The sequence below is a fragment of the Filicampus tigris genome, chromosome 11, assembly GCF_054856515.1.
Source record: "Filicampus tigris isolate MCC_2025a chromosome 11, RoL_Ftig_1.0, whole genome shotgun sequence".
Lineage (NCBI taxonomy): Eukaryota > Metazoa > Chordata > Actinopteri > Syngnathiformes > Syngnathidae > Filicampus > Filicampus tigris.
The window spans coordinates 3129678-3144559 of record NC_141227.1 but is presented as its reverse complement, the minus strand read 5'-3'; the positions used below and the strand labels follow the sequence as shown (position 1 = coordinate 3144559).

General features: G+C 41.1%; 1 protein-coding gene across 3 annotated transcripts in view; it reads left to right on the top strand.

Moving 5' to 3' along the window:
* gbf1 (golgi brefeldin A resistant guanine nucleotide exchange factor 1) overlaps positions 1-14882 on the top strand; it is a 113968-nt gene that overhangs the window by 63803 nt on the left and 35283 nt on the right. For all 3 annotated transcript variants that reach the window (XM_086045096.1, XM_086045094.1, XM_086045095.1), the window contains 4 exons: positions 8516-8663; positions 10298-10518; positions 10602-10761; positions 11162-11373. In XM_086045096.1, the coding sequence (XP_085901222.1) occupies positions 8516-8663; positions 10298-10518; positions 10602-10761; positions 11162-11373 (741 nt within the window). The remainder of the gene's footprint in view (positions 1-8515; positions 8664-10297; positions 10519-10601; positions 10762-11161; positions 11374-14882) is intronic.

Here is a 14882-nt window from a genome sequence, read left to right as displayed (position 1 = left end):
TGCTCCTCCAAGCCTGTGCCGCGGCGGCGACTCTGGACGTGCGCCGGGCTCTTCCTATGGATCTCCAAAGCTGCCGCGGCCGCTGGGACACCGCGATAACAGCAGTCGCCCTTTGCGGGGTTGACCCGGCATGGCTGGCACATTCGGCCGACGCCTAGTAATAGAACTGATGCGATGCGACTCATGACCCAAAGTCAGAATCGGCTAAGTATGTCTAATGCCAACATTGAGCCAACAAGTTCAACACCCAAATTCACATATCCAGCTATTATTTAGCTTATAGCATACGCAGCTGCAGCATATACATAAATACTTTACATATACACATACAGCATATGGTTACATAGACTGCTTAGATTAGATAAACGTTCCTTGCTTGCCCTTGAAATGCAGCAATGTGTTTGTCAGATATATTTTCTTTCCAAAGAAAGACAAGGTTGGCTAACCTAATCAATTGGTGTTCAGTAGCATGCTTTCAGCAACAGCTGCATTATTGTATTGTCTTGAACTTCTCAAAAATAAAGCTATTGTGAAAAATAATACTAAATAATAATACAAAAAAATGTATTAAAATACATATGCTGGTTAAAAACAGCCCTTTGAGTTATTCATGGTAAAGTTCACAAATAGTAAAAAGTTCATGAAACTGAACAGAGATGAGCCAGCTGGGCCGTGCCGGCCCGGGCAGGATCACTGACCCCGCGAAGGGCGACTGCTGCCACCACGGTGTCCCAACGGCCGCCGCCGCTGTGGAAATCCGTGGGAAGGGCCGGGCGCACGCCCAGAGTCGCCGCCCCCGCGCTTGCTGGCCGTTACGAAGCGAGCGTAGGGGCTCACCGAGAGGACCACTGCAGCTCGAGTGGGGGCAAGCTTCCATGCTATTGCGACGCAGCTTTGGCGGCAGGAGCCCGGGGCTGCGCGCCGTGCATGCTCACACTTTTTTTTTTTTTTTTTATATCGGTCGTACTTCGTTCGTAACTCTTCCACGCGGCTAACTAGGAATCGAAACTTAGCACCGACATTCTAAAATCTGCACGGTTCCTGGAGAACCGGAATGATGGACCCAGTTCCAATCGATGCCCGGTTCTCGGTGCCCAACCCTAGTGGCCCAAGAGGTTTGTACAAGTACAGTACTGTAGTTCTTCAATTTTGTTCATAACAGTCTTTTTAAAAAAATCTTAAATTAGATTAGGGGAATCCTGCAGAAACCCCGGATGATTAAGAGTAATCAAAAAATGTACGTTTACAGCTAATCTTCACTTAGTGGTTTGCATGGTCTGCCTGTCTGTCTGGTCAACCTACCCTGCTGGTTTGCGCACTTGTTAATGGTTTCAGCCTATAGTTGATGTTTGTTCCCAACACAATGCTGCATTTAGAAAGCCTCCCCCCCACCCTCCCCCCTCCCTTTGTCAACATACGTGCATCTGGAAAGTATTCACAGCTCTTCTTTTTTTTTTTTTTTTGGGACGTTGCAATGTAAATGAAAACAGAGTACATTAATTTGCTAAAGAGTGTTCAATCCAATATTTATTGAATAGCTAGGTCATTTTCAAATTTATAAATTTGTTCTTCGAAAATAATCATTAACTTAGAATGTTATGGCTGCAACACGTTCCCAAAAAGCTGGGACAAGTGGCAAAAGAGACTGAAAAAGTTGAGTATTGCTCATGAAACACCTGTTTGGACCATCCCACAGGTTAACAGGCTAACTGGGAACAGGTGGGTGCCATTATTGGTTGTAAAAGGAGCTTCCCTGAATTGCTCTGTCATTCACAAACAAAGATGGGGTGAGGTTCACCTCTTTGTGAACAACTACGTGAGAAAATAAGCAAACAGTTTAAGGACAATGTTCCTCAATGTACAATTGCAAGAAATTTAGGGATTTCATCATCCAGGGTCCATAATATTATCAAAAGGTTCAGAGAACCTGGAGAAATCACTGCAAGATTGAATATCCGTGACCTTCGATCGCTCAGGTGGCACTGCATCAAAAAAACGACATCACTTTGTAATGGGCTCGGAACACTTCAGAAATCCAATGTCAATAAATATAGTTTGGCACTACATCCGTAAGTGCAACTTAGCCCATTAAGGACTAAAGCGCCTGTCTCAACAGCTCCCCAAAACCTAAGGTCACCTTTGGAATTACCCTTGAAAACCTGAAGATTTCCCAGAAATTCAACACTAACAAAATTATTAATATATCAGCCCCTGTAGCAGACAGAAACATAATTCCAAAAGAATTAAAGAGCTTAGACATGTGGCTTTCACACAGGCAGAATGTATTATTTACTGGTTCAATCGACGATGTAAAAATAATGTGTCAATGCAAGAGAAGCACCATTTTAATAAAAAAAAAAGCACCATCCTTTATTCTGTTACAAAGGGGTCTATATCGTCATTGTCTACAAACCATATCATATCACGTTCGACAGGTTCCACTGGTCGTGCGCATCATCTATATATCACTGCCGTCACTTATCAGAGCTGCGGGCTATTGACGGCGTCCGCCATTAGCCTACCTACGACTCGAAAAAATTCCACGACATCCTCCGCGGTCTCGCGACACCCTCACGTGTATATTCTGATGCATTAAGTTGGCTAAGAGACGGAGAATTGGATTAAAAAAAGACACTGGCGTATCCACTCTCCCGGCTTTAAAGGTAGAATGACGCAATAGCGCTCCCGGCTCTAGTGGTAGAAACGCGGTTTTGTGCTCCCGCCTTAATGGGCTAAAGGGGAGTCAAACCAAACATATTTTTTTCAAGAATATGTTCTATGCAGGCCCACTAGTTGAAACAAGGTATTCTGATGAATAGTGCGTAAATAAATAAATACATAAACAGGTAAATATTTAAAACATCGGAACGGATTAATTGCATTTCCTTTCATTTCAGTGTTAAAATTTGACCGAGTTTCGAGTTACAAACTGAGTCACGGAACCAATTAAGTTCGTAACATGAGTTACTACTGTATTTCGAAATTATTTAGAGTTCACATTAATAGATCATTTATAATAATACATTTCTGTAAATATGCCAGAGTTAGCCAGAACGCTATTTTTCATCTGCAGTTAAAAGTACAATTAAGCTAAAATTACATGTTAACATAATACATTTTGTCGCTGTCCTGTGAAAAAAATGTATCTCCAATTTTGGAACTTTTTTTATTTTCACTTTAGTGCGATGTCTGTAACGTGGAAACATGATTCATGTAAAAATAAGAAAATGAAAAAAATGTAGATAATTGCTTTTCACATAACAGCGGCGATTTACCAAGAAGTACTATTAAGTTCAAATGTATATTAGAGACAATTGAACCAACCATTAGACAAATCACACAAAAATAATGAAAATGTGAAAAGGCAAGATGCCAGCAGGAACAGCGAGAGCAGGTCTTGTTAGTGTTGACAGCTGTCATTATCAAAGAACCTTTTCTTTAGTTGGAACTTAAATGTATATGTTTGGATTTGCGATGCTGATGTAGACAGGTGGTGTGGCTTTACAAATCATATCAACTCCAAATCAAGTCAATCAACTGAACTTTCAACAGGTGGACCCCATGTATCTGGAACATCTCAAGGCTGATTAATAGAAACCGGATGCACCTGAGCTCGATTTTGAGCTCCATGGCAAAGGATGTCAATACTTGTACATACGATAATCTTTTTTTAATCTTCAATAAATTTGCAAAGCAAAAATAACCAAAAATACATAGTTTCAGTTTTGGGGCATTTTGTGAAGAATTTTAAGGAAAATGAATTTCTTCAAATTTGGAATGAGGCTCTAACATAACTAAAAATTGAGATGCACTGAATACTTTCTGGATGGACTATATATATATATATATATGTATACATAAATAAATGTGCCTGTATGTGTTTTGTGTTGGTGCAACTACTGATATGTTTCCTCTCACTAATCACGGGCACCTGCCTAATCCCTTCTCTTCTGAGGCTTACAATATCTTATGGAAAAACAAACGAGTGCAGGTAAGGAAGATGACCTTAATTTTTAAGGCTGGAGATTTTCTCTCCCTAAAACATTTTCTCTCTCCGTTTTAAAGGAGGGAAATAAGGCTCAGGTAACGACCAATCACGGCTCAGCTTCAAAAAAACAGGTCAGCCGTGATTGGTCGTTAACTGAGCCCTGAGCAGTTGTGATGTCATTTTCAGTCTACAGAAGTGACAAAATGGCTGCCCTTTGAGATGGCTAAAAAGGGGTGGATTTTGCTGCGTAACTCATATTCCAAAAATGCAATATCATGCATTCCACAAACGCAATATCAATCTTACTATATTCAGCTCATCTTAATGGCGCCAATTTTTGTGGCTGTGGCCTGCATTTTCTGTCAACGTCATCGAGGGAAGGAGACAAGAAATGCTATATTTTTCCAAGAGACTCATTTAGTACGGCCGCCGTGAGTCTTGTCTGTTTCAAATATCGCCCAGTTTAATTCTTTTTAATTGGGTGCTAGTGGTAGTTTGTCGAAGTTGGTAGTTGGATACGCAAATGGAAGCCCGTTTAAAATGATAGTCAGACCGGCCTATAGGCGATTGCTATTTGGTCCGGCCGGACAAAAACGGAAGGCAGAAAGGTAACCCGGCTGAAGGCGATAAATGGACCACACATTTTTTGTAAAATGCCCAGCTCTGAGGATGTTGTGATGCAAGGAAAAAAAAAATCGACAGGCACATGCCCTCAGACGTGCACACGCCCGGTGGCAAGACTCTAATGGATATTAGCCTCATACTGCTTGCTTCGCTGCTTGATTCATACAAGCGGCAGCGGGACCATGAAATATAACAAGGGCAGCGATGCAAAGTACCGTATTGGCCGAATATAAGATGGTGTTTTTTGCATTGAAATAAGACTGACAAAGTGAGGGCCGTCTTACATTCGAGGTCTAGAGATTTTACCCATTCACGACACTTGATGGCGCCAGATATCATTGGAGCGAATGCTGAACTTGATTCCGCAGGCCAAAGCAACCCGTCACGTGAGGATGACGTGCTATAGGAGGAGCCAGAGGATGGGATTAAGGACAGCGACACTGAGCACAGCGAGGCAGATAATTGTTTGTGAGGAGTAATGTTCTGTCATGATAGCTCTCAGCTACTCTCAAGTTTAACCAGTTTGCATTATTTTATTGCAATGTTTTTCCTTATTCAGATTTGTTTCAAGACTACAGTTAGTTAGACTTCACTTTGATGGTTAATGCAGTTATTGCAATTTTGTTGTCTGATCACAATTGATGGGTTTATTTACATTTCAAAAGGCTTTGTTATTGCAATTTTGTTGTTTGATCACAATCGATTGGTTTATTTACATTTCAGTAGCCAGAAGCCATTCATTTACGAATGTGATTGCACTTTAGTTTACATATTTAAATATATTCAGATATTAAGATTTGAATGAGGCAAAATAACATGCCCTTTCTCTCAAATATATTGTTATAATCATTTGTTTCAGATGTACTGTAATCATTTTCTGTATAAAAATTAATTTGGTGTTCAAAAAAACTTTTTTCAAACTTGAGTCTTGAAAAAGAGGGGGTCGTCTTCTAATCAGGGCCGTCTTATATTTGGGCCAATACGGTTATCCTTTGTCGCCAGATTACAACACAACAATCCTGTGTGCTAAACATTAGTTTATTCATCATAGATGTTTTAGGATGCCACCAACATTAAGGCACTTTATGGCACCAGCTGTGTTGTTTCCTTCATAAACACTTGACTCCGAAAATGCGAAGAGAGTCTCGCTACAGTCCGCACTCGTACAGCCACCATTCTCAGCCGCTCCTCTCGAAAATGGCATAAGACCAGTCGCATTGAAGTGTCGCTAATGGTAAGCGATATTTGTTTCAATCTGTTTCTATACCAGCCCCGCAATCTGTCTGAACACGGTCAGTGGCACCGTTTGGCGACCGCTGCCATTGAGTAAACAGAAAAAATATTATATTTTGGTTGATTCATATATAACAGACAATCGTGATTTAGGTCATTAAATTAGCTGACATGTTTCGGCGTGTACTTCCGCCTTCATCAGAGTGTCACTGGTGTGGTTGTGACGCGTCTTTATCAGCTGATGTTCCATGGGGGCGTGACTTATCTGTCAAAATTGACAGGCAAGTCACGCCCCCCGCTGTCAGACCACCCCTCCAAGATGCTGCTCCACGTGGTGGAGAGCATAAAAGCTCCCTCATTCGTCCCTGTTGATGGTCCTCGGTCCTCGCTCGTGCATTTCAATGGCCTCCCTGATCCAGCGCTGGCGGACCATCAACAGGGACGAGGGAGCTTTTATGCTCTCCACCACCTGGAGCAGCATCTTGGAGGGGTGAACTGACAGCGGACCTACCTGTCAATTTTGACAGATAGGTCACGCCCCCATTTAACATCAGCTGATAAAGACGCGTCACAACCACACCAGTGACACTCTGATGAAGGCGGAAGTACACGCCGAAACATGTCAGCTAATTAAATGACCTAAATCACGATTGTCTGTTATATATGAATCAACCAAAATATAGATAACAAGGAAGACAAAATGAACTTAATACAACTAGAAAAAATATTAGTTGTGCTCGTGCATTGTTGAAATGCATGTATGTAAATATTGTACCCTATTTCCCAGAGTATAAGCCGCACCTTCATATAAGCTGCACCTACGCTATTTAAAAAAATTCAGAAAAAACATATAAGACGCACCTTTTGAACTGTAAATGTACATGTATGTACCTGAATAGATTCTTTCCTAACAGTGTCTTTTAACATGGCAGTAACTTTGCTGATTAAAATGGAACAGAAAAAAGAGAAAATAAACACTAAACATTATTTGTTTATCTTCATTTCTCCTGTTTGAAATCACTTTAATCATCTTCACTGAAACCCATGAAGTTGTCTTCTATGTTGAAAAATCTAATTTACTATATTTATAGAACAATTTTGAACTTTCCAAACAGTGTCCAAACACGACAGCAAATTTGCTGATTAAAACGGAACAGAATCAATAGAAAATAAACAGTACTTCGTCAGGGGCATTACCAAAGGGGGGGCCGGAGTGGTCAGTGCCCACTCACGGACACACTCTCCCCACCCAAAGAAAACGGGATGTAGTTCTGATGAATGGGAAATAAAAAATCAAAATCAAATCAACTTTTATTTGTTTAGCCCAAATCACAACAACAGTTATCTCAATTAAGGAGAAAACAAAACACGTTTTAAGGTTCAGTAGCCCTACGCTGGATTTCGACCTACTTGACCATTGTAGCACTCCCCCCCCCCATCCAAGTAAGAGTAATGCCCACCCACACCTGGCATCCGGGTAACACCACTGCTTATCGTCATTTCACTGCCCGGTGCTGTTCCAGTTTGTGAGCTAATGTCCACCAGACTCCACCTTTTATTGTTCTACTACATACTACATACCACCTAATGCAATAACCTAGTGAATAGCGCCCTCGCCTGTTGAACTCCTTCACCTGCAGTCACATCCTCTTTATGGCAAATGTATTGTTATCAATTGTACTGTATTCCGGTTAGAGCAGCACTAGCGGTGGAAGAAAAATCCACAGCATAGCCGCACTGGACTATAAGCCGCATGGTTCAAAACCTAGGAAAAAAGTAGCATCGAAAATACAGTAATACTTTTGTCATTCGTTTATTCTATGAAGCATTACTATTAATGAGAAGCTAAATATGCAATAACTAAAACTAAAACTTGAAAGTATTATATTATGACTCTTAAGGGGCCATTAGTACCTCTGACAGGGCCACCACCCAAAAAGTCTTAAGTAGACCATGCACAACCCCTTTTCTCCACAACAAACCTCATATGCCAGAGGGGACAAACCTCGACTGGTCTCTTGTCAGTTGCAGAGCACACATAAAGACAGACAAACATTTACTCTCACATTTGCAGTCTTGGAGTGGGATCTGAACAGTAGCTTGCCTGCTCCGAAGTCAGACGAACAAATTCAATTCAACTGCAAACACTCTTGTCCATACCCACAAACATGAAACAGAGTGTGAAATGTGTGGGTAATACTTGCACTGTCAGTCTAAACATTAACTTAAAATTTTAGTTATTAATATGTATAACTTATACTTTAAATTTGTTGTGTCAAAACTTGCACAGTAAAATGTGAATTGAAAACATTGTAGTTTCCGCAAGTATTTGTCAATAATACTGTGAAAATAGAGCGGAATGTAAAAGTTTACTTTGGGAATCAATTTACCGTGTGCACCCTTACATTTTCTTACAGCGCTCCTAAAATGGTAAGTAGTGGCTACTGTGCTCCTAATAAAAAATGTTAGTCTGGAGCCTTGACTTGGTACATGAGGTGTGAGGATACAATATAACATACTAAAATACCATGCAAAGAGTTGTGAATCTCGCACTACGCAAATCATCTTGTACTATCAAGACCTTTTATCATCTTAACTGATTGTCTTCCATCATTCAATTTTTGGGGGAGAAGCCTCACTGAATAAGATGTTTTTTTTTCTGCTTTTCAGTTGAAGATGCGTACAGGTGGGATGAGTGAGTCATCCAAATGGAAAAAGCAGAAACGTTCACCAAAGCCAACTCGCCACATGGTGCGAAGTGCCTCTGGACAGATGGACTCTACCCAGTCTACCAACCTCAGTAATACCAACCTATCCGGTAAGCGGTTTAAATTTATTTATTTTTTTTGATTATGCTTCATTTCCCAATGACCCAATGTTACCTAATAGTTTTACCAGTATTGTATCGTGATTTTTTTTCAGTATCAAAAACGGCTCGATAATATTGTTTTTTAAAGTGGAAATCAAGCCAAACATATTTTTTTCAAGAATATGTTGTATGCAAGCCCACTAGTTGAAACAAGGCATTCTGATAGATATTGCGTTTGTGGAATAAAAGTTATTAATCCACCTGTTTTTAGCTATCTCTGGCGGGCAACTATTTTGTCACTTTTGTCGAGTGAAAATGACATCACAACTGCACAGGCCTCAGGTAACAACCAATCACGGCTCACCTGTTTTCTGAAGCTGAGACGTGATTGGTCGTTACCTGAGCCCTGAGCAGTTGGGAAGTAATTTTCAGTCGACAGAAGTGACAAAATGGCCGCCCCTTGAGATGGCTAAAATGGGTGGATTTTGCTGCTTAACTCATATTCCACAAACACAATGTTAATCAGAATGCCATGTTTTAACTAGTGGGCCTGCTGAGAACATATTCTGGAAAAAAATTTGTTTGGATTGATTTCCGCTTTAAACACCGGTATTAAAAAAAAAAACAAAAAAAAAAAAACACAACACGCACCTCACTTACTCTGTCTTAAGCTTTTCATAAGCACAACGGCGCCTGTCTACCGACATGTTAGAAACGCATTAAGTGGCATGCCTCCTTCCACATGTGGAGAGGAAGATGGCCTAAAGCAGTGAGTGAAGCACTTGCTGCCCCTCCGCCCCTCGTTGAAAAGCATGACGCGCTAAGTTTCATAATGGAACTTTTTTGCCTACATGGCCGAAAGCTATGGCAAGCCGAACCAACATGACAAAGCACGTTTGTAAGGCTTGTTTTAAAACTACCGTGCCTCGAGGTAGGAACACGTCCAATATGGCCAAGCACCTTGCTGACCGCCATCCAGAGTTAGATCACCAGTTTTAAGAGCATTGACATGTCTACATTATGCTTATATAAACATATAAATGCAGGCATTGGTCTCATTATTTAAAAGAAAATGCCGTTCTTTAACTCAGAATTGGCTATTTCTGTGTCCAAATAGCACAGATGTTATACAACTGCATATCTGGCCATGAAAATGATCATAACCTGCTCAATACTGCATTACAGTAGGACATTTTCTACTAGTGATGTTTAAAAAAATAGAGAACTAGTTTTCTTTAAGTTTAATTTACATGTCGTCTATAAATATAAATAAGTGTAGAAAGAAATAGTGTAATATATTTTTCTCACTCCCCCATGTGTGCAAATGTTCACAAGTGTTTAACACTGTTTAAAATGTTTTCTTATCAATCATATCCTAATATTTTGAATTAATAACACTATTTTTAAATCTAAAGTTCTTTTGTCAGTTTTAATTTTGCTACGTTTGGTGTTTTAAGATTTTTGCAGAGGTACTGTTTCGGTACCGGTATCGAGGTATTTTATGCAGGCATAGTATCGAAGTCAAACTTTTGGTATCGTGACAGCATGATTACTTAATATTACTGCACCTGCTTCTACATTCATCTCATCAACTCTTCCTAGCATTTTATCTTTCCCCTGAGCTGTCCTTGTCTTCTGTTTAGGTGGAGTTGTCTTAATGGAGCAAAGGTGTTCACTTCCAGCGTCAGACAGTGCTGGTTCTTCTATCTCTAGTCCCACAACGACAGACAGTGGCCTAGACTCCTGCTCTAAAGCCACTTCTCGGGAAGACCTTTCTGACCTGGATCAGTGTAGCTTGTTTGCAACTACACCTGGCAATGCTAATCCACTCCTAGACACTGATCCTGGCCCTCCAGATGCACAGGTAAGCCTGCAGTCATATTCTCTATATGGCCAAAACATGAATACTTTGCTGAGGATGTTATGTCCTTTTCCATTTTAATCAAGTCTGAGGATAGACCGGCTCCATCGGCATCAGTAGAGTCAATCCCAGAGGTTCTCGAGGAAAAAGACACTATTGCAGAACAGTCAAGTAGCGCCTCAGTACCTGACATGGACTACGTCAATCCCCGAGGTGTCCGATTCACACAGTCCACACAAAGAGATGGTAAGAATATTCACAAAATGTACAACATTTTTGCATTAGATCACTTGGTCAAAAAAATAAAGTTCCTTTAAAAACTGTACTGGTAATAAAATCGGAAAAATCAACGATTATATCGCTGTCGTCATGTCATGATATTAATAGCAGCAAATCTGTAGATATCTATAATCATTCTATAGATCTGGGTTCACCAACTCCGGTCCTCGAGGGCACCTGTCATGCAGGTTTTCAATCTCTCCCTGCTGTAACACACCTGTTAAAATGATCAGCAGGGAGAGATTGAAAAGCTGCAGGACAGGTGCCCTCGAGGACCGGAGTTGGTGACCCCTGCTATAGATTAATATATAGACATATTTTCTTGCCATATTGCCTGCCTCTGTCATCAGTTTTATCTTCTTTTTAGGTGCATCCCTCATCCCCTATGGTCTGCCATGTCTAAGGGAGCTCTTCCGGTTTCTAATCTCATTGACCAACCCTCATGACCGCCACAACACTGATGCGATGATGCACATGGGCCTGCAACTGCTGAACGTAGCGCTTGAGTCTGCGCACTTTGTTAACTACCAATCTTTGCTAGGACTGATCAAAGATGAGCTTTGTCGGCATCTTTTTCAGGTAATGTATATTAGCATCAGAGCCTAATAATTCATTGTACAGTACCATAGATATGAAGTCATCTCACCCCTGTTCAAATACCAGGTTTTGTAATGTAAAAAAAAGTTATTCCAAGAAAAAATATTTTAAAACATATTCCTCATTAATGGCCTCTGTACAACTCCACTTGAAGCCAAACTTTTTGAAGAGGAAGTCAACCCCCCCAAAATATTTACAAGAAGATGTTCTTATACCTGTCAAGTTGTATGCTTTCGGCGTAATTTCTACAGGTAGAAACACCTTTTCAAACATGCGCACACGTACATCACAAATCTGTACGGCCAATGTCAATTTTATCAGTGTTATCCGTTCCTGTTTCTGTCGCCTAACCGTAGTCGGGAGACGCAGGGGAGAGCTTTCTCCAAACGGTGCGGCCGTTGCACGTCGTCGAAGAGGGAGCCCAGTAGCCCAACAACACACGTCAGAGGGAGACAAGGGTCTTTCATGCACTTCCTCACGCATGTGCACAACTCACCCATACGTCACGCATAATCTGTTACAAATATCCGCAACATCATGTTTATTCTTTTATTTATTTTTTTTAAAGCTGATTTCACGTGGACAGCAGCCATTCGAAAATAATGTGCAATGTGTAAGCTTATATACAGATATGTACGAGCAAATTACAACTTGTAATTTTCAGTACACCCCGGAGTGTACAGGTATGTGTTCTATGCAGGCCCACTATTCAAAACATGGCATTCTGATTAATATTGCTTTTGTGGAATATGAGTTAAGCAGTGAAATACACCTGTTTTTGTTCATCTCAGGGGCGGCCATTTTGCCACTTGTTGTCAACTGAAAATGACATCATAGTTGCGCAGACCTCAAATAACGACCAATCATGGCTCAGCTTCAGAAAACATTTGAGCCGTGATTGGTTGTTACCTGAACCCTGAGCAACTGTGATGTCATTTATTCGACAGAAGTGACAAAATGGCCGTCCTCTGAGACTGCTAAAAACTGTTGGATTTTGCTGCTTAACTTTTTCCACAAATGCAGTATTAATCACAGTGCCATGTTTAAACTAGTGAATGCACAAAGAACATTTTATTGCAAAGATTTTTTTGGGTGGGCTTCCCCTGTAAGAGCAAAATAAAACATTTAAAACAAGAAATAACCTATTGTCACACCAGTGTAGCACATCTTGATGTGGCAATACAGTATTTGCTCACCTTTGCAAAAAATTGTGAATGCATCTCCTGTGCAAATCCTCTTCATGTCACCGCGCAGTAGGGTTCAGGTCCGAATTCTGGCTTGACCATTCCAAAACCTTAATCATCTTCTGGTCAAGTCATTCTTTAGTTGATTTGGATCTGAGTTTAGGGTGGTTGGCATGCTGAAAGATGAAGTTCCTCTTCATCTTCAGGTTATAGCAGAAAACATTCTGGGCTTACACTAAATGGTGCGGTAGAACCTTGGGCTACAAACTTAATTCGTTCCATTACCCCGTTTGTAACCTGAAAAGTTCTTAAACTGAGGTAATGTTTCCTATTGAAATGAATGCAAATGCATTTATTCCGTTCCAGGTCCAAAACTAAGGTGTACTAACCTTTTTTTTTTTTAAATCAGTTTGTGGTTAAATATAAGTATAGTGCAATGCCGAAATAAGTGAAAGCACACTATTACTGCAAAAGTATAAGACTTTTTATTTTTGTTTTTTGTGATAACAATTGCTGTCTTTCATGATATTGCATCAAAAATGAAACAATACTGTATTGACATAAATATACTCTGAATGGTCAATGGAAACTTGTGAACAGTGAAATTCATTCTTTGATAGGCTCTCATTACTACATTCTGGGATCCTGGTGCAAAGCAGGCACTGATAACAGTATTTTTAGCTAAAAAAACAATAACTGAAGTTGTCGATAACAATGGCAATGTAAGATAGCTGCCCTCTTGGGGGGGGGATATATTCGAGGACGTATTATACTCGACAAATTACAGTATGAAGAAATAAAACACAAAACCCATAAGTATTTATTGCTCATTAGCTTTAATTTAGGAGGACGGGAAAGGTAAGGAGGACTTCAGCTCCACTATTGAAGAAGAGTCTTCAATGGGGGAAATTCTAATTTAGGTTTTTATTTTGTCTTTTTTTTTTCTAATTCATTGGTTGATTTTGGCATACCAATCCAGGGAAATTAATTCAGAAAGTGAGACGTCTAATTGTCATTAAAAAGATTAATTCCTGTGTTGGCCAAATTGCTGCACATCCATCCATTATCCAAACCGCTTATTTCTTTAATAATTTTTGGATTGCTTGCTCATGCTTTCACCAGTGAGCGCTTTCTCATTTGTCAGTCTAATAAAAGCCAAAACAACAAGCAAGACCGGTACCGGTAGCCTACCTTCCCTTGTGGAGATGCACAGAGCCTGGTTAGGCAATGCAAGAAGAAGGATATCACCAGAGCTGGGCATCGTTCCTCCGTCCCAGAGTTTCCGTCCTGCATATTTAATCGACCCACGTGGTCCTGGCCCGTCCCTCGTCGGCGACTGCCAATCGGCGTCGAGAACGTAATTATCACGTCACATGCAGGTGCTGCACGAGCAGACACGCCGCTGCACGAGCAGACACGCCGCCACACGAAGAAAAAATAACAAACAAAAACTACTGACACACACACACGCACAGCGTGGTGATCGGTAAAATAAAAGCAATACCGGCACATGTCTTTGCATCTGTGGAACCGCAAGGTACACAACACTCTTTTTAAAAATGTTTTCCTTACTCGACCGCGTGTCAGGAATGCGGCACCTGCGTGTGACGTGGTATCGGTTATGTCCGTTCTCGACGCCAGTTGGCTGACTCCCACTGACTGGTACCACGTGGGTCTATTCAGGTGTGTTTGAGTGCTGGAGAAGAGGTCTGGACCGTGAATCTCAGATTCAGAAGGAGCAGTGTCGTTTTCGTCCGTGGCCGTGAAACAGTGGACCAGCTCTACATCCTTGGCAGGATCCTTGAGGGCACATGGGAATTCGCCCAACCAGTCTACATGTGTTTTGTGAACTTGGAGAAGGCGTTCGACTGTGTACCCCAGAGGATCTTGTGGAGGCTGCTCCGGGAGTATGGTGCATCAGACGCCCTAGTACGGGAAGTTCGATCCCTATACAACCGATGTCAGGGTTTGGTTCGCATTGCCGGCAGTCAGTTGGTTTCATTTCCAGTGAGGGTTGGACTCCGCCAAAGCTGCCCCTTGTCACTGATTCTGTTTGTGCTTTTTGCAAATTATCTGGTTCTGTTGGCTTCTTCAAGATGTAATTTCCAACTGTCACTGGAGCAGTTTGCAGCAAAGTGTGAAGCTGTTGGGATGAAAATCAACTCCTTTAAATTTGAGACCATGGTTCTCAGTTGGAAAAGGATGGAGTGGCTTCTCCAAGTTGGGGATGAGATCCTGCCCCAAGTGGAGGAGGTCAAGTATCTTGGAGTATTATTCACGAGTGAGGGCAGGATGGAGCGTGGGATT